Source organism: Rhagoletis zephyria, unplaced genomic scaffold, assembly GCF_001687245.7.
Source record: "Rhagoletis zephyria isolate East Lansing unplaced genomic scaffold, Rhagoletis_zephyria_1.1 Rzeph_scaffold_00179, whole genome shotgun sequence".
In the NCBI taxonomy this organism is placed as follows: Eukaryota; Metazoa; Arthropoda; class Insecta; order Diptera; family Tephritidae; genus Rhagoletis; species Rhagoletis zephyria.
The window spans coordinates 114,075-140,219 of record NW_016157263.1 but is presented as its reverse complement, the minus strand read 5'-3'; the positions used below and the strand labels follow the sequence as shown (position 1 = coordinate 140,219).

Sequence of the window (26,145 nt, the reverse complement as noted above, 5' to 3'; positions counted from 1 at the left end):
GTTTCATTAAAATTCCAGTATATATTAAATAAAATTAATGGAATTCAAACAAATCCTTTATTCAAAGGGACTATATTGCACACCGTCTTCAAAAGAGTCGCGACTCCAAATTTGGAATGTTTGAGATTATGAGCTAAAAATGTACACAGAGATCTTATTTACCTTTCAACAAAACCTGGATAAAGTTTTTGTTATAATTTGTTAATTTGTTACNGACTATATTGCACACCGTCTTCAAAAGAGTCGCGACTCCAAATTTGGAATTTTTGAGATTATGAGCTAAAAATGTACACAGAGATCTTATTTACCTTTCAGCAAAAGCTGGATAAAGTTTTTGTTATAATTTGTTAATTTGTTAAAAAAAAACCCAAGGTAAAGTCGCCCTAGCCCATATGATTATCATGTGCTAAGAAATAGTAGTTCGCATTTTCTGACAAACGTGTTATGGATTTTGAGTTGTGACTCTTTTGAAGACGGTGTGCGATATGAAGAAATATACAACTAGTAAAGATGCAATTGATATAATGTATATAAATTAATCTTTTNACGTGTTATGGATTTTGAGTTGTGACTCTTTTGAAGACGGTGTGCGATATAAGGAAATATACAACTAGTAAAGATGCAATTGATATAATGTATATAAATTAATCTTTTTAATTATTATATTTGTTGCATTTAAAAATTACATGTTCAATATCTTAAATTAAATTACATTTGGTGGGCGGACACAAAAAGTGATCCTGACCTGCACAAGTAAAAAGCTTTATTGATATTTACACTTTCACTTTTATGTTGTGGTATACTTACTTGTGAGTATGTAACGGCTGCACTTCGCCAAATAAATCGGTGCAGCTGTAATTCACAGTGGACTGCNAATTACATGTTCAATATCTTAAATTAAATTACATTTGGTGGGCGGACACAAAAAGTGATCCTGACCTGCACAAGTAAAAAGCTTTATTGATATTTACACTTTCACTTTTATGTTGTGGTATACTTACTTGTGAGTATGTAACGGCTGCACTTCGCCAAATAAATCGGTGCAGCTGTAATTCACAGTGGACTGCACCAGCCAAAGGTGGACGGACACACAGAGATCCTAGCGCGAAAAACTTAATGGTAACGGCTGCACTTGCTGTAAAACGCAGGTTTTTGAATAAAAATTTTTAATATTTCCGATACTCCACAAATAAATATGTAAATTATTGTTTTAATTCAAAACAGCTCCATTATTTTTGATTTNTGAATAAAAATTTTTAATATTTCCGATACTCCACAAATAAATATGTAAATTATTGTTTTAATTCAAAATAGCTCCATTATTTTTGATTTTTTTTGGCATGCTTACTTGAATTTGCGCAATAAGAAAATCAATTTCCACGAAACAATCGATGAAAATATCGGCAGTGTTGCCTGTTGAACTTTTTATGCGGAGACAATATTTCTCCTTGTCTTTTAGTAGTAGTCTTTATAAACCAACTAGTAAGAAAGTCTAAGTTCGGGTGGAGCCGAACATTAAATACCCGGCGCAAATATTAAATATATGTTTTTCACCTTTCCGAAAGCTACCGCTACATGGTAAGCCGGGGTGTATGAATTTTGAGTAAATTAGCGTCCTTAAATTTCGAAATATTGAAGTTTCAAGCATTTCTAAAGTTTACCGTTATATGAAAAGCCGCAATTTTAGTCCAATTTCAATAATTTTGAACGTTTTGCTTTTATGTGGCAAGTACAATAACCATACCGAGTTTGGTACAAATTGGTAGAACGGTTACCGAGATACATATATGTGATCATAAGTGGGCGGTGCCACGCCCATTTTCCTAAATTGTGTCATAAACGTATTTGTTCGTAAAGAATTGTTGCAAGCGTCAATTTTGAATAATTTCGTATTTCTCTAAATTACCCTTATATGGAATGTGGGCGTGGTTATTGTCCGATTTTAAAAATTTTCGGTCATTTGGTATGTTGTACCAAGACTGTGCCAAGTTTGGAAGCAATCGGTGCAGCGGTTGCCAAGATATACACATGTAACCACGCGTGGCTACGCCCATTTTTCAAAAATTTATAATATTCTTATTTTTCGTCTAAAAGTTATTGTAAATATCAATTTTGAGTGAATAATCTTTAGTAGTTACTAAAATATCGCAGTTTTCGTATTTCTCAAAATTACCGTTATATGGGAGGTAGGCTTGGTTATTGTCCGATTTTTCCCATTTTCAATGCCATCCGTCCTACCCCGGAAAGAAATACACGTACCAAGTTTCGTTGAGATATCTTAATTTTTATTCGAGTTATCGTGTGCACAGTCCGACGGACGGACGGACGGACAGACAGTTACCGCTTAATCGATTCCTCTTTTCATCCTCATCATTTATGTATACATTTGTCTATATCTATCTCGATTCGTTTTGCCTGTTACAAACAACCGTTATGTGAAAAAAGTTATAATACCCTTGTGCACAAGTGCGCTCGGGTATAAAAAAGAAAGCAACACAGGCTAATGGTCTGATTATGCATACTTCGCATAACTTCGCACAACCATTTGTACCAGTGCAATAAAAATATAACTTAAGAAAATGTGAAGCAAAATTTAAGCTCAACAGACCCCTAAGTTTTTAAAAGTTCTGCTAATTTTTGGGTAATAGAATACATACCAAATACATACAAAGTACATATGAAATTACAGTTTTAAGTTTTTGCGAAGTTGCGCGAAGTTAAGCGAAGCATGCATAATCAGACCATAAGGCAGAATGCGGTAGCGAGACAACTGCCAGGTTATCCAACCTTGTGTTCTTGAATCATGGATTAGCTAACCCCCTTCTCCACCACCTCTGTAAACACGCCACTTCTAATACACACACACACACATGTACATTGCAAGTTAATTTTGATTTGTTACAATCACAATTCTTTCGATTTCACGCCGAGCGGACGTGCTTCATGCAAATCCGTTCAGTCGTTTCCGCGTGATTATTAAATAAATTAAACTTTTTCAATTCATGCAAAGCCGTTCAGTCCTTCTGCGTGATGGAGCCCCAGACATCCAAACACACAGTCATACAAACTTTCACATTTAAAATATTAGTAGGAAGGATAGTAGGATTAGTATATTTTTGCAAGATATTTGTTTAAAAAGCGTCGAATTAATGTATATTTGTTTTAAACGTTCGTTGTTTTTGTGAAAGCGTTTGAAATTTTTTGTTGGTTCATTTTTTCTGACGTTTTGTACAATTTCGAAAAATTCATTTATTATCCGTAGCGTGAGCTAGACCAGTAGTTCGTTTTTGTATCTCTTCTCTACTGATTATTTCTCTACAGGTAGAATAACAAATACATGTATAAAATTATTTCCATCGCATCTGGTTACGATACCGTGGAATGAGCCTTAGCTCTATCATTCAGTGTCCAGCTTTTTGCATTTCGAGGCCATATCTTTTCTTTGAAATAACGTCTTTATTACTCTTAGCTCCTTACTCTGCACTTTGATCGGTGTGCAAAATATTATGGCTCTACTCAAGGTCAAGGTTCATACGGCGCATCATCAGATGAAGAAAAACGATTGACAATGCTCCTGTTTTCCAATATTTTTGATTCTCTCAGTAATATGGATTACGATCCTGAATTATTTGGAAAAGCATTACCTTGTTTGATAGCTATTGGCTGTGCTCTGCCACCTGATTATAGTTTATCGAAAAATACGGATGAGGACTACTACGGCCGGCAGTCCGGTGCACCAGATCAACCACAATATGACCCTCAGCCCATTGACACCGACCAAGTGCAATTGAACAACGACCTCGAAACCCTGGTGCAGAAATTTAGTGAGCATTACCACGATGCCTGGGCTAGTCGCCGATTGGAGAGTGGATGGTCTTATGGGGAAATACGTTCCGACAATGACCGCAAGCATCCACGTCTTAAGCCATACAACATGTTAAGCGATTATGTATGTATATTGCATGCTATTTCCCCTAATTATTTGTCCTAGCTTTTCTTAAAAACAAAAAAAAAATCTTTCAATTTACTTGGTAACATGTTAAAAAATCTGTAAAGTAAAACTATTTAGAGGCAGTCTATACATACCTCGTAAACTGAGAGATATGAGATTATCAGAACCCAAAATTATATATACTTACTGATATTTTGAAAATTTAAAGGAACGTGAACGGTACCGAGATCCTGTAAGGGAATGTTTAAAAGCTCTAGTTTCTATTGGTTGGCGCATTGAACAGTCGGATATCGACGTCCCACTTAATCACCGTGGATCCACCCGACGTCAATCCAAGCCACAAATCGTATGTATATATTTATGTATATATGTTACCGGGCAAACCGATCTTAGGATAAACTAGGCGCCACAGTACTTTTGTGTAGAACACATGTTCGCGCAGGCGGGCTTCGGCCGCACTTGAAAAAAATAACCCTCATCAGTTCAACTCCTGGTACGCAGTCCACTATATTGTTATGCCCAACTTGTTTCCGCGTGGGACGGATGTATGGGAGATGGAAAGAACTAGTTCAGCCTAATTGTCCTAAGATCGGGTTTGGCCGGTAACATAACACGGTACATAATTAGTTTAATAATAGATAATTGATTCCATGTTTATAAAAGTTTATCTAAGTGCATATGCAAATACATATGTACATATTTGTGAAATAATTTCCTTTATTTACGAAACTTTTCAACCCGAACCCCACCCATATCCATTAATTAAAAATTTTCTTGTTTCAATATCATGGCTTCTTGCTTAAAATAGAATGATTTTCAGAATGAAAGTAGCCCGTTTAACTACAACCCACATCCAGTTGACATGACAAATTTAACGCTGAGTAGAGAAATGCAAAATATGGCAGAGCGTCTAGCTGAAAACTCGCATGATATATGGGCTAAAAAGAAAAAAGAGGAGTTGAACTCTTGTGGCGGAATTATACATGCACAGCTGGTTCCATATGACCTGTTGACAGATAAAGAAAAACGCAAAGACCGTGAACGTTCACAGGAATTCTTAAAATATATGCAATATCAAGGCTATAAATTACACAAGTAAGTACTTAATTATTTTCGGAAGTAAGTATCTTAATAACTGAAAACGTAAGCTAAGAGGGTGATGTTCTGGCTAACATCCATATACTGAAAGCCGTCTTAGGTTCGATTTTTTACGAATCGTAAAACCGATATGCTCAAATCCGCTATGGCGTATCGAATTTTAAATAATTGATAATAAAATAATCTGTTTAAGCACAAGAATAACTAAAATATGTTAGTTTAATGGTTCTCTAGCGAAAAACCGCAAAACTGCCACCAATCGACATAGAGAAGTCCCTGGCGAAGATTATAATTTAACTTGCGTCTTTATATAAGAGAAAATTTCTCACAAATCATTAAACATTATAAATTAATTAGACCACTCACAATTAACAGCTAAATGGATTAAGATCGACTCATAACAATCTCCTCTGCATATTCATGCAATTGTTGCCTAAAGAATATTCTACCTCCTAGGATAAAAGTGCAGCGGCTACACAATCCTTCATACATATTTTAATTACAAATGGCTACACTGGTTTACAGCAAAAATGTTCTGGGATGCCACTATCAAATTCCTATGTAGAATTGCTCGGCGATTCCGAAAATCGAGATATTTTTGCTATGGATACGTTTTCGAGATATTTGCATTTTACTGTTACTCAGCTTAAAAAAGTGGGAACTCTTTTTTTATGCTGAATAACAATAAATTGCAAATATGTCAAAAACGTATCCATCGAAAAAAAATAACGCCATTTTCGGAATCACCGAGCAACTCTACACATAAATTGGTCAGTGGCGTCTGGAGAACGAAAACAAAACTAAAATTTGTGTGATTTGTGATCCAGTGCTTGTAAATTTCACTCTTCACTTGCAATAATATTTATATATATATTTCTTTCAAAACAGCTGATTAAGAAGAACGGATTACAGCATACAATATTTATATTTTACGAAGCGGAGTTACGTATTCGTAACTACGAAAATTTGGATTACAGCATAAAGATGATTCTGGTTAAACGTATCCACAAACACTTAAGCATGCTCTTCAAGAAAGATAAATAAACAAAAGTAATACTATTTATAGCAGAGAACGTTTAAAACAGAGAAGCAGCAATTACGAATAGCCGTGTGAATTGTCAAACACTACCAAAATCGCTCTAGAAGCTCACCACTCGAATCGAAAATTGAGAGCGGAAAATTAACAGATCTGAGCGGCAAGTTAACAGAGCTGAGCGGAGATACAATTTTGTTAATTTGTATCAATGTTAAGTGCTTTGGTTTGGATTTTCTTTTTCGCTGCATTGATTTAATAAAAAAAAAGATGAAAATTCTTGGTTAAATTAATGAAAATTAATTTTCGAAAATATATGCCAGGGAATGCTTTAACTCCAAAACGTAGATTTGTTATCTAATAAATATGTGAAAGCTATGCAAATATGCAAACTCATTGGTGATTTGCCGTCGGCATTTGGGTCGAAAAAATTTTTTTTTTTTAACGATTCTTATTGTAGTTGCTACGCTATTTTAAACGTTCTCTGGTAACCAACCTTTTTGGGTTGTTGTTGTAGTAGTCGTTGTTGTTGTAGTTATATTCACTCCTGAGGAAGGCACGGGGTTGTGTGCTGCTATTTAATGGCCTTCCTCAGACTTTTTCTTAGATTTCAGGGTTGCGTGCTGCATTACTATTAGATAAATAAATTTAAGCATTTGACGAATCGTGATTTTATTAAAAGAAAATTATAAATGGTGTTGAAACCCCAAACAAACGGTCGTGCGAAATCTCTATTTTTATGTATTGTTAAAATTTATACATGGCGTATTGATGGTAATACAAGCAATGTATTCTTTTGTGGATTTTATGTTACTTGAGAATTTAGACAACGTGCGAGCTGCCAGGTTCTGTTATCAATATAATTAACACAAGCTTTTCCGAGTGGTTGCCTTTCAATAAAAAGAATAAACAAATATTCGCAAATAAATTGGATTTATTTTATAACTGACAACTAACGTACGCTTTTTGTTCTTTTCTCCATTTTGATTTTTACTCTTTATTACCGCCAACAACTTTATGTGTACACATATTTACAAGATGTCAAAATTTTGCGTAGTCCCATGAGCTAGGTAAAAACTATGGCATTCGTATTCACAACGAGAAATCTCAAAATTTTTGTTTGGTCTTTCCAAATTTTCTCTTTTTTATCAGTTGGCAAAGGCCCTCAGTGGCAGCGCTCCGAGCGTTGAGATAGTAATTTCATGTCAATTAGTAGAAAAGATCCATGTTGCAAAAACTTTTTTATTATGGCGAGAAAATTTTCCATTGCTGTGCCAATTCGTAACTTTTTACTGCTGCAAATTTTTGACAGTTGCTCTGGTGCAAAAGAAGTTGAGCAAATAAAATCAGAAATTATACAAAAAAGACTTGTCTTTACTGACATTTATTCTTCTAGAACTTAAAGCCATGCATTTATTAGACGCCTTAGTAATAAAATTAGAACAAAAAAACTCTTCAAAACCGTCAGGCCGGGTTGAAAATTTTCATTCACCTCATAGTTTCAAATTTACCATCCGTAGTACTTTTCTATCAATTCGCAAATGCCGTTTGCACAAAAAAGGTTATGAAATTCGTTTTGTTTAAATCGTTTAGAAAATGAGTCATTTATGTATACCATTTTATGTGGAATTATTCAATAAATTTCGTTTTACACTATACTTTTTGAAACTATTTGGAGTTAATTATTTTTTGTTTCTTAAAAGCAACCCTGCGTGGTTGGAAGGCGTGTGTACCAATAATTTCATCCCTAGCATATTCATCCCCGAGGAAGGCAGTCGCCAAATTCACCGAAGGTTGTTTACTGGTTATATTGTGACCGTCATATAAAAAGGTTGTTTTGCGCATGATTGTCCTTTTTTTCCAAGCAAATTTCTAACGAAAAATTATCTGCGCAAGAACAACCCCTACCTTTGAAAATTTGCGACCAACTGAACGCTGACAATGCAAAAGTGAATTAAAGCGCAGTTATTCAACGATGTAGCGTAAACTTAGGTTGACGTACGTAGCAGCATATAAAATTTACTGTTGATAGAGAGAGAGAGAAACAACGGCAACGTCACCGCCATGCGGTGGTGAGTTTTCGTTAACACGCGAATCCCATAAGGTAGATCGTGTCTGCGTCAACCTACGTCTACGTTACGTCGCTGACTGTTTGAGCTTTAACAGCTAATATGCGCGCACCACCAGTTGTGCCGTTACTATTTCTGTCGTCCCGCCAGATTAATAAACAAAAATCGCTAGAATCCTGCTAAATCATTTAAATTCTGTAAACTCTTATGAAAAAAAGTTTCTTTTATAATTTAGGAGTTAAACTTTATTTCATAAAATTAGAGATCATATGTTTATAAAAAACCATCAGTTTTTTGACAAAAACAAAATTGGAACTTCGTTATATGTGACCTGGTCTACGAAAAGGGAGCTTACGTGCAAAAATAATTTTTTTTGAGAAAGCTGTTAAAAGTAAGCAACTCGTTTCGTCAGTTTCTCATTATCTCGTTAATTGTTCTCCACGCCGGGCGTCCAGTAAGTGTTGTTGTTGGTCCAGTAAGTGTTGTTGTTGGTCCAGTAAGTGTTGTTGTTGGTCGGAATATTATTATAGTTCATCGTGTAAGTTGCTAGTGTGGAACATTTAAAAAAGTAACACTGAAGAAGTGACGTTTACTGTTTCTGTTGATTATCGTCTTCGCATTTCGCATGAAATGAAACATGAGTGCCGTATACGGACAAAACTACTCAGCATTATTATTTTTGGCCCATAATACGTTTTTCTAGTGTATAATCATGTCTTTATGGCTTATAATTCAATGTTTTGTTCATTACCAATAAATTATGTTTTGTCGTATTTTTACTCTTCTTTCTCTACATTTTTAGTACACTTCTAAGCAAGTTAAGATTTTCTGCTTTTCACCACGTGAAAAAGCATCTCATCTTCCATCCGAATCAACCAAAAAGTGAAAATTGATTTTTTGACACCTAAGCCCCCTTTCCGTAGACCAGGTCACATATAGTTTTGTAACCAGTGTTGGGATTTTGTGGCATTAAATAAAGTAAAAAAATTGGTCATAAGAATGTCGTCTTCGTTTTCGTGACTGTTGAACTCGTTGGAGTTTGTAAAATGTAGTCAATGCAAAACTTATTTGCACTTTTATGTCCATACCTGCAATTAAAAAAAAAAAAAACAAATAAAGCATTTGCACAAGTGCTGTCAAATTAAACACACATCTTTGATTTAATCAAAATGTATATACATACACTTCACTTTGCATCGTTAAAAATCAAAATCTTCAAATCATCAAAAATATATAGATATGCATACATGTAGCTTTTTTCATGTTAGCTGAGCCGAAGATACCTAAAAATATTCGACAACTATATAACACTATTAGAATACCTTTCCCGTCATGTTCAGTGCTTATTTAGTGAATTTTATTCTGGATACGAAAATCTTTTTATACACATAAGTATGTATGATGTTTTGATTTGTCCCAAGTTTTGGTGCTTTTAGGAAAGTTGGCAGCCATGGGGTCTCACATTCGTGAGTACTCACATATACTTGTTCTCTCATTCCGATCACACATACAGATGCAATTCGCGCAAAATTTTCTGTTTCCCCCCGGGCATAATTACCTCAGCTCATCTACCCAACGGTTTGCACATTATGCCCATCGCTAACCTAATGTACTCACCAAAATTATTTCTAAAAATACTTGACATCCGCATTCGCCTTCGCATCCGCGGATGTTAGCTTTTAAACATCCGCATCCGCATTCGCATCTAAAATTCCACATTCGCAACATCCCTAGTATGTATGTATTTAGTCCCCTTTCAGACACGTCAAGTCTTGAAAGCAATTTTTTTCGCATTCTCTTTTGTGTTTTCTATTTGCTTCCACACGCGTCAACTTTAATTGAATTCAAGTCCTTGGTTCTTTAAATGGGAAGCAACGAAAAGATCAAAAGAGACAAGAAAACTTGAAACGAATTGACGGTACGGAGGTATCTGTACTCTTCCCCTCTCTTCTCACATCCTTCGCCTACGAACGAGCAGACTTGAAAGCAAGAATTGATGTGTCTGAAAGGGGACTTACTGTTTGCACATACATTTATATGAGTTCCGCTCGTACAGAAATAAATATGCACTATTTCCCTTGGGTGTAATGCTAAATTAAAAGGGTGAATATTCATTTCATCGTAAAGAGTGTAACGTCAATAAGGTCCACGTAGACACATACGTAACCGAGGAAAACTTATATTTTGCAAGTACTTGCTGAAGACTAGTGGCTCGCGATTGAACCTAAAATTGTGTGTTTACAAATTGTGCCGCTTGCGTATTCTACCACAGTTCGGGTGGTTTTATTTAATTTTAGAAGCGACGACGAACGAAATTGTTATACAGAGTGTTTCTGAGAAATCGTGATTGTGCATATATGTTTACGTTACGCTACGTAAATATTATTCGAAATTCGCTTAATCAGCGTGTAACTGCAGTCACTTGCGCGTGTGTTAATGAGAAAATTAGCGGTTATATGAAAGAAAATAATTGAATTCTGCTATCTTTTCGAAGTTCCCGTAATATTACGCTAAGCTGTCGTATCACTCCTCCAGTGGTCGACAAGTTCAAGAATTCGAATTTTATTCATTTCATATACGTTTTTTCGTTGGGCTACCTGCAGCTATCCAAACTTTCATTACTCCAAATAACAATTTCGATCTACTTCCGTTCCATACTGTTAAATGCGTCGACCATTCATTTTCTGTGACAAAATTTTATTTCATTGCTTAAACTCCTACGTTTTGGGTCGCCCACATAGAAGCCACACACGGCCCTGCGGTGATGTTGACGGTGGCCCAAATAGTGGTGAGGGCGGTAGCGACCTCCCGTAGTGAGAGCAGTATTGGCGGCCCTAGTTATAACAACGGTCCTCTGATGAGTAACGGCGGTGACAGCGGCCCTGGATGGCGATGATGTTAGCGGCAGACAGCAAGTAGCGGTCCTCGGTAGCGGTTTGGCCTAGGGGCGGCAATGATATTGGCGGCCCAATGGTGAGGAAAGCGGCAGTCCGGCCCTAATGAAGGACGACGGTGACAACGGCCCTGGATGGCGATGATGTTGCTAGCGGCCCTGAAAGGTGGCGGCTCTTGGTGTTGCTTTCGGCCTGGGGCGGCAGCGATGCTTAGTGGCGGCCCGATGATGAGGAAGATGGCCACTCGGCCTTAAGAAGCGGTGATAATGACGACGGCCCTGGATGGTGATGATTGGGCTAGCGGTCCTCTTTAATGACAGTCGGTGGCGGTTCCTCGTTGTAGTCTTGGCCCAGGGCGGCACTTAATATTGGCGGTCCGAAACGGTCACGGAAGTCACCTACGGAAGCTACGGAAGCTGGTCGTCAAAAAGTCCCCACAAACCACCAACCTGTCCCGTAGGCAGAGCCAGGGGCGCTCGAGGTTACACGGCCTAATCCGTCCCGATGCGCTCCGTGCTTACCCATTGGGGTGAGATGGTACGTATTCAATCGTGGTGGCTTGAAATTGTGGGGCGGTTTTATCCACCGCACAATGCCTGCTCGCCACGCGGTATCTAAGTGGGCAGGAGAGTTCGTCTCCTGTCCACTGAGACCGTTTTTAACCTAAGCCGTCCCGATGCGCTCCGTGCTTACCTACGGAAGCTGGTGCTGGCTGAGTTGGCGTTAATCAACTTAAGTCGGTTGTTGGATAAGCAGGTTGAGAAGTGAATGAATGATCGCGATTTTTGGCATGTTTGCGCAACGAATTCTCGCGGAGTGCTTCCCTTTGGTTGTTTATACGTATGGGTGTATGTATGTATGGTTGTATGTATGCATGTAGATCTGTATGTATGTATATAAATATGTACCGTATGTATGGCTGGATGTGGATATATATGTACGTATGTATGTACTTGTGGGTTTTATGTATGCATGTACGTATGTCTGTCAGTGTAGCGTAGGGGAGCTACGTTACAGGTCCTTGCGTTGACGTATCTCGTGAAACTGTTTTATTCTGCATAGCTACCACTTTACTTCTTGGGTGCGCCAAAACAAAGGATTAAACTTAAAAAAAAAAACAAGTTTGACATATATCGCCGGACTACTTTTGCAGAATTTTTCTTATCTTCAGTAAGAAAATATTAATTTTAACCAAATTTAATATAATTATCTGAAAGTCTATTGTTGCACGTTTCTTTGGTTATCGAACTATCAAACCCTAGAGTCATGGCTATTGACACCGCATTAATGGCTGACTTCATCTTCGAGTGAAACACATTATGAATTTCTGCTCTTACTTTGAAAAGGAAGATAACGCCGACCATACGGACACGTTGCTCGAGATCAAGCTTCAGGATCTCAATGCCAAATGGAAAAGGTTGTATCAAAAGCTTTTACAGCTGTAAGTCGCAAATTCTCGATCGTCTTATAATCTTACAAGCTTAAGCAGAAATTCCCATATAACACGCAATGTGGTGACCCAAAAACTTCCTGAAAAAGTTCGATCTCATTCAGGTAAAACCTTGTTGACTAGATGTAGACTATGCACGAACAACCATCCCGTGAAATTGTGTCTAAAATTTCTCAGACTGAACGCGAAAGAACGTACCGGTTTCGTCGAACTAAATAACTATTGCACCAATTGCTTGTCCCGCAATCATACCCGTACTAATTGCGAAAGAGATCGGCAGTGCTTCCATTGTAAAGAACCCAATGAACCCGCTGTCCAACCAAACACCAAACCATATGGGAATAAGTGCCAAACTTAATTTTCGATTTCGCCACTTTTATACAAACCCCAGTCCCTCAGGGAATTAAATTTCCCTATATACAATCTAAACCATTGAAACTAATCGCATTTCATACTATCTCATTGAAAACGAAAGTCACATCTTTAATAATAAGCCTTGACTGTTTCGAACTGTAGGGCGGAGTGCAATTATCAAAATTAAACAAAAATAATACGAATTTCAAATGGCTATTCATCTTAAATAACAATACGCACTTTCTGTGGTGCCTCAGCCTAAGCTGGTCTTTGAGACCTCCTGATAGTTTACCATTGTCGTATCGACAAACCTTTCATCTCATATCGTTCTTCATTTTGGCAAAACACCATTTCAATCACCGAATACAGTCCACATAACATACTATTCCCGAATCTGTACTCGTAACACAAAGAGAGATTCATCGTTATATTACCTCATTTTTTTCTCTAATAGTCGCCTACTCCCGCAGTGACTTTGCAGGTCTTGTCAATCTAGAGTTTCCATCTTTTTGGAAACCATTCATTATTAAAATATTGCAAGAAATTTTCAAAGCAGAATATATTTGCAAATCACTTTCATCGCTAAGCCACCACCGAACTCGTTACCAATCATCATTAGCTTCACTCACGATCATTTCAAATGTGGACATCAAGATGCATATCGAACTCAAAGCGAAAAAAAAGATCGGTGGCGGTGCATTCTCACCTACGTCCTACCAAACTTCAACCAAACATCAGAGCATGGAAAAAAGACTCCAGGTCTTTGCCAAAGCAGAAGGAAAGCCTTGCACAAGTGCAACGGGGCCGGCATGTTTAAGTGATTTACGCCCATTTAGAGAATCCCTTAAAATTAAGTTACGGCTGTGCTTCCCTGCTCTACTTTCATGCTACAAGCATCCCTACTTAGCTGGAAGTTCGAAAGGTGCATGGGAAGCCCTTTCCAGGGATGACTATAGGCACACTGGAGTTGTCTTCCAGTGTTGCCTATAAAGGCAGCCGCCACATTCCTATCCTCCTCGTTTTGCAAATCATCGAAGCATCAATCAACAACGAGGATCTCCGGGCCATTTTGAATAACATCAACGAGGGAAGTATCACCACCAGCGTAACTTTACCTTACAAACTTCTATTTTGAACTTCATTTGTTTTATTGTAATTGGCTAAATGAGCAGCTCCGACTCCACCATCAACCGACGTCAGCAGATGTCGCATCATCCACTCCACATTCACGCACACATATATTCACACTAACTATTGTAAATAAAACACTTTGACATCTAACTTCTCCACCACCTCTGTAAACACACCACCAAGGCGAATTTATACAAGGTGGTTTTGATGGCGAATTGAGATTTTCGCCGCGGTACTACTTAATGTCAAAATAGTGTGTTTGTTGTAATATGAATTCGCCTTGTTTACAACAAACACATCATTTTGACATTAATAAGTACCGCGGCGAAAATCCAAGTTCGCCATCAACACCACCTTGTATAAATTCGCCTTGCACACCACACTTGTAATACACACACACACACATAACTTGTCAATTGTACTTTGATGTGTAAAGACACAATTGTTGCGATCTTCCCCCGAGCGGACGTGCCCGAACAGCCACCCGATTTTGTCAATAAACATACATTAGTTATAATTTCAAAGTGAAATTCAGTGTGTTCCTTTTTGTTAAAGTGATACAAGTGGTAAGCCAAAAAAAAACCTAGAAGGACTTATAAGGCCCATAGTGTTCATGGTCCTCCATCGCCTTACTGGATGGCACCTATAGAGAAAAAAAATAAAAAATATATAAAAAGTTAATTTTACAGTCCTCAAATAAAAACAACAAACAAAGTTTAACAAAATAAATAAATAGGTATATTAACCAAGCGAACTCTGAGCGCAAAAGAAAAGTTGTACTAATTTAACATTTCAAAAAGTTCCATAGCTAGCACATACTTGAATAAAAACTGACGAAGAGCTTACATACATACATTTATAAACTTTAATATTATACTCCGGGCGCGTCGCGTAACGCTTATACTCACTAAAAACAATGACAATTCCACATTAAACATCTGTACAAAATCGGGCGCGAAATAATTTAAAGTAAAAACATAATTCATCCAACAAAAACAAAACAAGCCAACAGTCAACTCAACATCACCAGGAGGAAGCATTGGATCGCAGGGAGACTCGATGAGGGAAGCACTCAACGAGGAGGAAGCAGCATTATCACAAGCTCGGAAACCACTATATCCGCAAATAATAACCCATTAAACCCATACACCTCCTACCGCCAATGTGAGTTGTATCGAACCATTAAATTGAGATATTAATAATAATAATAATAATAATAATAATAGATTGGCGCTTAGACATATGTTAGTGTTCTCCTCCGACTTGTGGTGTGCGCCTTGATATTGTCACACAAAGCGAAGGGACCTACAGTTTTACGCCGATTCCGAACGGCCGCTGTTAAGAAAAAACCTTTTTCCATATTTTTTGCGATGTTGCTTTGACCAGGGCTTGAACCCGGGTGCTGATGAGTGAAAGCGCGCACTGCTTACCACTACACCACAGCGGTCGCAAATTGAGATATTACATATATAAAAGAAATACCGATATTTGCCGAAATATTGAAAAAATATACATATATAGGTACATATTTACATACATAAATATACATATCAGTAAAAACTTTACGGTTCTAAAAAACTGTTTGAACAAAAAAAAATCGTATGTACATTAGAGTGGTCCAAAAAAATGAAGTCGGAGTTTTAATGCCGACACACCCTAGGATTGATCTATATCGAAAAAAATATACCCCTATTTTTTTATTTTGAAATCAAAAAATATTTAGGGAATGCTCAAAGCGCTCAAAGTTTTCCATGTATTTTATATGGAGAAAAAACAATTTTTCGTAGAAATGGTATAAAACTCTTGAAAATCAATATTTTTCGACCGGAAAACTGTGGTTCTCTTCAGGAGGCTTCCAGTATTAATATACAATTGTTGATTTAACCATTTTTTATGATTAAAGATTTTTTATTGGTCCCCCATTGTATTTTCTAAGAGCTTTGGAGGACCTATAAAATATAGTTATCATGAAAAAATTGTTAAAGAAACAATTGAGTATTATTACTGGGAATCTCCTGAAGATATGTAAGGTTTTCCGATCGAAAAATATTGATTTTCAAGAAGTCTACACTATTTCTACGAAAAGTGGTTTTTTCTCCATATAAAATACATGGAAAACTTTGAGCGCTTTGAGCACTACCTAAATTATTTTTTATTTCAAAATAAAAAAATATGGGTATATTTTTTTCGGTATATAACAATCCTAGGGGGTGGCGGCATTAAAAATCCGACCTTATTTTTTTTGCATACATTTTTGGACCACTTTAATGTACATACATATATACGCATGAAAAAACAACTTTTAATTCCTGCTTTAGCTTATTTCTCGTGATTATAAACACAAACCAAACCCAAAAGAAACAAAAAAATTCAAGTATTTACTTGCAAGATTTGCCCCGCAATACCCCTTCTGCTTGCACATACATTCAGCAAAAGCAGGATTCCATAAAGAATAAGCAGCAGAAAACAAGTCAGAGCTATAAGAACCAAACAAAAAAAAACCCGCGCGAAAAAGCTATTTAATAGCTAACTGACTTAACGAAGTTCAGACAAAAAATAAAAAATAAATAACAGCAAAGAGTTTGCATTTTTACATACATATGTTATTACATATATTTATTGCCGTTGCTAGTGCCCTACAAATTCACATATAAATCATCAAAAAGTACATATTAGCAAGCAATTCCTTACCTCCCATAAAAGTACTACTTAGCGCGTATTAACATACGGGCATATATACAAACATACCAACGTTAACAGACCCCGCACTTCTTACCAGCATCCGACACCATACACACAAACCTACAGTACGGTCATCTGCAACTCACTGCTCAGCTGGGTGTCCAGATTGTTTAAAAATATAGCGCAATTTCTGCAAAAAAAATCGCAAAAAAACGCCAATTTTTTTTTGTATTTAATTCATGAAACCGATTTAACAAATCTTTTATTTTAAAAATTAGATCTTGTTATCATATAGTTTTTCAAACCAAAAACGAATATAATACCTTCAGAAGGTAATAATAAATAACACAAATCGCTTATATAATAGTGATGTACAAACAATTTTCTTTACAAATACGCATACTTTTTAAAAATATTGGTTTCAACACATTTTGCAATAGGACTGCGCAATTATTAAATTTATTATTCATATTAATTGATTAATCGCACGATCCGCTTTTAAGAGCTCGGCGCTAAAAATAAAATAAAAACCTATAATAAGGCGAGATATTTCCACAATTTCTTCAAAATCACATATAGTCTGAATGATTTACATTTCTGTTGTTGTCATATATTGATCTATTCAACCTTGATAACATACTGTTTGATATTGGAAACGTTTTGCAGCAGAAACTATTAGTCTTCATATAAAACTTTATTCGAACTATTGAATTAAGGCTTTCCAACGTCATCGTATTTCGAATCTTACTTTTTGTTGAATTTTATCCTTGAAACCTCGTCCGGATTTCCTAAATCCCTCGGTTCGTATCGCTGGATTGTTAAATAAATGCAATCGATGACCAAATTGTGGTACAATTAACTTTATTGTACAACAAACAATTTACAATACTCGCTAATACAGTAAAAACACTTAACAATACTTGTTAAAGCAATAACAGCGCTTAACTAAACTTGGTAACACAATTAAACTTATAGCTTGCTTATTCGCAACTCGCTTCTCTGCTTACATTACTTGTAGCTTGTAACTAACTCACCTCGCGGTGGCGGCGCCCTTATATACCTGCGCTGGCACTTATGGCAACTCTAGAACATTCTGAAGTTTATCGCTCATTCTCTTTCTCTCGCTGTTCGCAGTATTCGTCCAACTTGACGTTTCTCTTTGTGGAACATTCTACGTCATTCCTCGAACATTCTGCCTATTTCTCGCTGTTGCGGTTTTCACTCCGTAAGCAATTATCCAAATTTGTTCAGAGTCGGATGGAATGGTTCTGAAAAAAGTTATTCCATGGGAAAGTTAAAAGATTTAAATATTCAGTTTCCGCTGCTTTTCTTTCCTTTAAAGTCAAATAGTGAATTGGCAGGTCCCTGAAACTCGCTCTCTTGTGATTCACACACCTTTCTGGTGATAAAATCAAAGCTTTCTGAAAGTATTTAATTGACTAGGTAATCGTTTCAAAAGTTAATCGATTAGGGTGATTAAACATTTTTGACAGCATATTAGCTTCTTAAGTTAAGTTTATCACGCAGTTCATTAGCCTCTAAAGTTATCGTGGAAAACTAAATTTTCTATATTTTTATAATTGGAAAGAATTTATTTGAAGGCAAAAAATCGCCAAATATCGCCAATGGCGATTTCATAAATTTTTACGCGCAAATATCAAAAACAAATCGCCAAATTGGCGCGAAATCGCCAAATCTGGACACTCTGCTCTCAGTAGCGATAAAATTCTTTACTCCCAACAGCTAACAACATACTCGTATATACAAACGGGCATATATCATTACAAAAGCAACAAAATTGCATTCAGCGTTTATCGCTTCCTCCTCTGCTTCGCTAGCAAACATAGTTACATACACACTAACTATTGTTAACCGCCTTCGCTTAACATTGCATGCTATTAACGTTCATACATATACTTACATACATACAGTATACTAACCCAGTAGTGCATATACCTTGCACATCATATGTAAAAGGAAACGATTAAGAAGGGCGGTAAAGTAAAATTACTCAAATTATATATTTGAATTAAAATAATATAAAGCCAAGTAAGCCAAAATTCGATCGATTGTACGGATACTTACTTATATCATCCCCTTTAATCAAAATACACTAAAAAAAAAATTATAATAATAATGAAAATAAAAAATCTTTAAATTTATCGGATAGATAAATGCCATCTGATACAACTCCGGTAAAGGAGCAAAAAGCCCCAATTCCTTTAAAAGCGCAAAAAATGGTCGATGATGATAAAACCCCTCAGTGCACACCTGCAGAGTCTACACGATCAATGCAGGGTACCAAGCAAAAAAATACTAAAAACCACTCAGCCGCAAGATTTATTTCAGACAGTGACAGACTAACAAGATATTGCACTCGGTTCTCCTCCGCCCCAATACAAGATAACTCGGAATCGGTTCTAGAGATGAAACCCATAACCTTGACAATTTTTGGGTCCGACTTCAAGAGGCATACGATACAATTATCGAAATGGATGATTCCGTTTTTCCCGCTAATTTTATGTAAATAAGCTTGTTTAAATTAAATAATTAAATCAATATTATTCCAACCTTTTTGTCGAATTTAGCTACCATTTTGGGAAGTGTGATTGAATCCTTCCTCTTTTCTCCTGCTTTCAAAAACCATCCCTGTGGGTGGGAGCGTAAAATTTTAGGAAAAAGCTACTTACAAAACCTTTCATCAAATTTTTTCGTGATATATCTTTTTTAATATTTTTTTTTTTTGGATGACGCCAGTGGAAAGCGAAACCTTCCATCGTTTCTGCTAGATTTCCATAGAACGACGCCTTTTTTTGGTAGCTATTATATATCGCGTGAGACTCTCGTTGTTCTTGGACTGGATACTATCTATATATTATTTTCAACTATTGTGCCGGAATGGCTACTGGGATCAGTCAGGCAATTACACAAGACGCTTCATTAGAATTTGTGGGGACAGCTCTCAGCGGAATTAAGCGATACACAGTTAGTTTCCAAGCGTTGCATTTAACCTCCATTGCTTCGGCTCAAATCGAAGCACCACAAAAGAAGAGTGAGCTGAGCACCCAACTGCAAAGGAATCTGCAACTCAAAGCCTTTTTGGAAGCATACTCGAGGTGGGTATTAAAGTTAAGTCGATCATCAATAAAAACGAGATGTTTAATTGCGCGCTTGGATGTTATAGACGCTAAAACTAATCTTTTCTACGCCTTTCCTGCGGCTTATTTGGATTGTTTTTGCTTCGTGATCATCGAGGCTTATGTATTAAATTTGTGTAAACGTATAAATGTATGTATGTATGAACAAAATGTACCAAAAAACATATTTTCATAATTTTTAGAGCTTTAATTATTTTTAATGTTGTCAAAAAATGATTTAATGTCAAGATAATGCTGAGTTAAACTACCTACTTTTTTATGCCATGATTATAAAGAATATTTGTTTTCAAGACACAGAAAGCATTAAGTTTCAGACCCTAATGTGACCCCTTACTTAGACTCATATTTGCGTGCCCTTCTAAAAAGGCAAATAAATATGCTCTTTTTTGAGCTCATAATGAGGGTTACAACTCAGAATTCTGAGACTTTTTTGACCCTAAAATGAGTCCGAATTTTTGTAGGGTATAAAGTTTAAAACGCTTTAACGTATTTTATTTTGACGCAATGCTTTGTTTGTTATCATAATACACAGGCCCTCTAAGGGAGGCGTTACTGAAGGTGAAGGAGGAGCCACTCAGGCAGCTGTGGAACTTCGTTTCTCATACTCACTTCTCGAAAAGCTTATACAATACTTGGATCGAGCTACAATCAATATGAAGCTACTTAAGCCATCAACGACATTTAGTAGAAGATCTTCCTTCAAAACAGCTTCTCGGGATATTAAATTCTTTTCTAAAGTAGTACTCCCTCTAATGGAAAAGTATTTCTCCACACATCGTAACTATTTTGTTGCAATGGCAACAGCAACTAACATAACAGGGGCAGCATCTTTAAAAGAAAAGGAAATGGTTGCATCAATATTTTGCAAGTTGGCATCGCTTCTGCGGAATCGTCTCAGTGCTTTTGGACCGGATGTAAGAATTACTGTCAGATGCCTTCAAGTATTGGTAAAGGGCATAGATGCTAAAACTCTGGTAAAAAACTGCCCAGAGTTCATAAGAACTTCTATGTTAACATTTTTCAATCAAACTGCTGATGATCTTGGTAATACTATTCTTAACTTACAAGAGGGCAAATATAGTCATCTTCGGGGCACCCACCTTAAGACGTCAACTTCGTTAGGCTATGTCAACCAAGTGGTACTGCCTGCGTTAACAGCCATGTTTGATCATTTAGCCGCTTGTGACTATGGCAGTGATCTTCTTTTGGACGAGATACAAGTGGCTTCATACAAAATATTAGCGGCTTTATACCACCTCGGTACTGATGGGACACTAACACATGATCGCAAATATCTTAAAACCGAAATAGAGAGACATAGACCTGCTCTGGGCTCGTGCTTAGGTGCATTTAGCTCCTGCTTCCCTGTAGCTTTCTTAGAACCACATCTCAACAAGCATAATCAATATTCTCTACTTAATCGTATTGCAGATCATTCATTAGAAGCCCAAGATATAATGGTGCGAATGGAAAGTTGCATGCCCAACTTAGAAGCTATTCTTGGAGAGGTTGACCTCTTTGTTGAATCGGAAAAAACATATACCGATGCACCGCATATAATAGATGTTATCCTACCCCTACTTTGTGCCTACCTTCCCTTTTGGTGGGCACAGGGACCAGATAACGTAAGCCCCACTAGTGGTAATCATGTTACCATGGTTACTGCAGACCATATGAACTCACTTTTACGTAACGTTTTGAAAATGATCAAGAAGAATATTGGGAATGATAATGCACCCTGGATGACAAGAATCGCTGCATATACACAGCAAATAATAATTAATACCTCCGAAGAGTTGTTAAAGGATCCATTCCTTCCGCTAGCAGAACGTGTAAAGAAACGGACAGAAAACATGTTTCACAAAGAAGAGAGTATGCGCGGCTTTATTAAATCAGCTACGGACGACACCTCCCAAGTTGAAACCCAGTTGCAAGAAGATTGGCAACTACTTGTCCGTGATATTTATTCGTTTTACCCACTTCTTATTAAATATGTCGACTTGCAGCGAAATCATTGGCTTAAAGACAACATACCTGAAGCTGAGGACCTCTACAACCATGTTGCTGAAATATTCAACATATGGTCTAAAAGTCAATACTTTTTAAAGGAGGAGCAAAATTTCATTTCGACCAACGAAATCGACAACATGGCGCTTATTATGCCAACAGCAACAAGACGATCTGCTATTACTGAAGGAGCTCCGGTAACTGGAGGCAAAGTTAAAAAGAAGAAGAAAAACAGAGATAAGAAACGTGATAAAGATAAGGAGGTTCAGGCCAGTCTAATGGTAGCTTGTTTGAAGCGTTTGCTTCCAGTTGGTTTAAATTTATTTGCTGGTCGGGAGCAGGAACTCGTGCAACATTGCAAAGATCGCTATTTAAAAAAAATGCAAGAGTATGATGTCATCGAATTTGCAAGAAATCAGTTAACATTGCCTGACAAATTGGACCCCTCAGATGAAATGTCATGGCAACACTATCTCTACTCAAAATTAGGTAAACGAGAGGAACTTGCAGATGAACAATCACTTGAAAAGGCCTCAAATCAAAATGATAAGAACAAAGACAAAACGCAGGAAACTGTCGACCGAATAGTAGCCATGGCCAAAGTACTTTTCGGATTGCATATGGTAAGGATATTGGTTTAGCAATTTTAATAAGTTCTATCCTAGACAAATGGAAATCTGAATAGGGCTACATCAAATAAAAATGTATTTCCTTTTCGGCAATTTTTTATTTTTAACTTTTCTTAATATTGATTAAATTATTATGATTTAATTTCAACATTTCTGATTACTTTTTACATTATCGCGAAACGGTATCCACATAACATCAAACTATTATTGCTATTGAAATTTCGGACCTCGCCACATTTACAGATTGACCATCCCCAACAACAAAGCAAGAACGTCTACAGGAGTGTTGTATCTATACAAAGGAAACGTGCCGTTATTGCATGTTTCCGCCAGACGTCTCTACATTCTCTACCCAGGTTTTTACAAAATTAGAACAGTTTTCGCTTGCTCAATACACTAACAGTCACAATGCCCGTAGAAGAAAATAGTAGTGTGTTCTTTTAATGTCTTTGGAGGATGTAAAATATTTATGCCACTATCATTTCATTTGTTTGGTAGTTCATACTTTCCGTGTCTTTTTCAATATTGTATTCTATGTAAATTCGTTACTAATTAATTTTCCGTACTAATCCCAATTATATGGTGCATAGACTTTGTAATGCTTTAACTAGCTGATACCGTGTATTGTGTCCTTAATTCCTTCCTAGGCATCACGTCCTAAGCAAAGAAGCAAACGTTGGAATTCGAAAATTACATTGGCCCGACGCCAGGCAGTCATATCCAGCTTACGCGCTATACATCTCTATCGCATGAGCAGGTACACTTCCACCTGTTGGTTTTTTGCCCAAACCATAATCGAAAAATCATTGGAAACTACTCTCCCACAAAAGTCTCTATGTACAATCTCGGCAAAGCATGATCTTTTCATACAAATGTATGTACACATGTACTGATTTCATACATTTGTAAAAAAAACTCACTGAGATAAAATGTAGTTGAATACTCCTTAGAAAACTAACCATACTAACGGAACGTATGTAAGCATGCTTGTTTTCTTTTTTTCCAATTTCGAAGCAAATGCTAATTCGTTTACTTGTTTACGTTGACAGACATCGGGCTTGCAATATTTTTGCGCGATCTTACTACGAACAATGGCTTCAGGAAGAAAATGTAGGCCAAGAGGTAATGATTGAAGATTTGACACAAACGTTTGAGGAATCGGAGAAATCGAAGAAAGACGAAGAAGAGTCCGAAGGTAAGCCAGATCCTCTAACGCAATTGGTTACCACGTTCTGTAGAGGGGCCATGACCGAAAGGAGTGGAGCTTTGCAAGAGGACTTGCTCTACATGTCATACGCACAAATAGCCGCAAAGTCTTGTGGAGAAGAAGAAGAAGAAGGTGGTGATGAAGAAGGAGGCGGAGAGGGTGGGGAAGAAGGCGCTAGCATACATGTAAGTCAGCAAAAATATGTCAAATTTATCACCTAAAAATTTTAATGCTTACTACGTTGAAGCAACCAAGTCATGTTGCTTCCTATGTAGCATCTCACAGAAATCGTGCCGATGGATATAATAAATCTTCAAAACGTTTTTCACTAAATGGATCAGGTTGCACTCCTAGCGTAGGGCTGCCAGACGTCCTGGCTTTCCAGGATTTCTCCTGATTTAGACAAATTGTCCTGGTGTCCTGGTCCACACTTAAATTGTCCTGGTTTTAAATGAAGGTCAATGCTATGGTTTTTGCTATGAAAATAGGTTAAGTAGTCGAAAATTTATGACGAAACGTTTTTTCTGTCAGTTGAATATCTGGTTAATTTACTTCCTTTCTGTTTAGTTTATTTGGTTAAAATCTGAATTTTTTTTCAAGCAAATGCCAAAAAGTGCAAGTTCCTGATCAGGTGCACGGCTGAGGGGTCATACATAAGTACTACCCAGTAGATAATTTCAAGAGCTAAAATCTCATCCAAAAGGCCTTTCTGAACGTTATTCCCTTATCCTCCATTTTTTGGATGGAGCGGTACAAATTGAATGGCTTCTGCTTTCGCTACTCAAAAAGATCTTTCAGAAGAGCTTTTGTAGGACACTATAACGAAGCGTTTTTCTCTGAAGGCCCCGACGCTTCTGTTTTCTGCAGGGGTATACTCGCCATGCCCAGGGTCCGTTACAATAAATTTATATTGTGGGATCTTTGCAAATAGTAATTTATTTAATTATTCTTATCCTCTAACACGTGTTAATTCTTATTTCCAACGAACACAATACGATTAACGGTGTATAAATTCCTAACGGTGCTATTCTGTCGACGCGTTGCTGTTGGGTGACGATGAAGCTATTCTGTCGGCGCTCTGCTGACGGACGGCGTCGGGGCTACTATGCCGGCGCTCTACTGCTTGCGACACCGACGCTGCAATATCGGCGCTCTGCTGATCTACGACGTCGGCGCTCTATGGCGCTGTGAGGGGCGTCACCGTCACGCGGGTTCACGGTGAAGTGTGGAGTGGCGGCGCAGCACCTTTCAATAGCCAAGCCTTGTGTGGTAACAGAGCCCGTATACAAGTCAAGGTCTATTTGTTGGTGGCTGGGCGTTCACTACCACGGCTCCGCTACTGACGCTTTGCTGTTGGCGATGCCAGCGCGCTGCTCTGTCGGCATTCTCTGCTGGGCGACGTCGGCGCGGTTCGGTCGTGGCTCTGCCCCTGAGTGACGACGGCGTTGCCGTCATGCGGGTTCACGGTGGACTGTGGAGCAGTGTTGCCAGAACTTTTTGGGCCGACCTGCTAAATTGTGCAAAAGAAACGGCTAAAATATTTCAACTAAATTTAACATGTTTTATTTGAATAAAGTTGAGCGACTAATAAATTCATTAAATTATTTTTAGTTATCAAAGGAATCTGTCGTTATACTTACTTAATGGTGCATTTACATGGTATGAATCTGTTCATAAGCCGTATGAATTTTCCTATAAAAGAAGCACCAACTCTATGAAGAAATGAAGGAATGCGATATATATTTAACAATTTTGACTTATGTATATACTTGGCAATATTTTTTTTGTAAACAACAAATAAAAAAATTTTATTTTGTGCTAAATAGCTTCGAAACTAGTAGCTTATTTTTTTGTTAAATGTGCCTTAAAAACGACCTACTGCCAATAAAGCCTTGTGGATTGCTATTTTTCCATATTTGTAATGCTTCCATTTAAACATCTTAGTGGGAAAACAGTTTTTTGTTCACAATTGCTTGTTTACGAAACGCTTGGTATAAGTTGAAATCATAGGGAGGCCGTTTTCTTCCGTTTCTCAGGGGATTTTATACTTGAAAAGGCACCAAAATATGTATGCAATACTTCGGAGTGTATATATGTAATATAAAAAAGAATAAGAGGTACTATAAGAAAATGTACCCAAAATTTAGGAGCAAATGAAAAAATGCTCATTGAAAATAGTTCACATGTATAAATTTAAAGATATAACTTAAGCGGTTACAGCGCTATACAAAGGCAAAAGTTAGAAAAAATAGCAATGCGGTTTGAAGGAAACATGAAGCAATAAAATGCTTGTTTTGTTAATTCTCTGAACCTTTTAAGATATGGCACTCTATTATTTGCAGTAGTTTGCAAATATTCACTAATGGTTCTAAAATCACAACCATTTTCGTGGGATGCTTTTTTTTGATTTCGAATTGGAAATAATTACGCATTTACCGAAATATCGTATCCTGCATTTTTAAAGCAAGAAGAGCATAAACT

At 37.1% G+C, this 26,145-nt stretch overlaps 1 protein-coding gene across 1 annotated transcript in view; it reads left to right on the top strand.

The window, feature by feature from the left end:
• The window catches only part of RyR (Ryanodine receptor), a 407,955-nt gene that overhangs the window by 279,066 nt on the left and 102,744 nt on the right, over positions 1-26,145 (top strand). The window contains exons 16-21 of the mRNA XM_017608916.1: positions 3,470-3,949; positions 4,161-4,298; positions 4,773-5,047; positions 20,354-22,451; positions 22,701-22,813; positions 23,507-23,849. Of these exons, the coding sequence (XP_017464405.1) occupies positions 3,470-3,949; positions 4,161-4,298; positions 4,773-5,047; positions 20,354-22,451; positions 22,701-22,813; positions 23,507-23,849 (3,447 nt within the window). The remainder of the gene's footprint in view (positions 1-3,469; positions 3,950-4,160; positions 4,299-4,772; positions 5,048-20,353; positions 22,452-22,700; positions 22,814-23,506; positions 23,850-26,145) is intronic.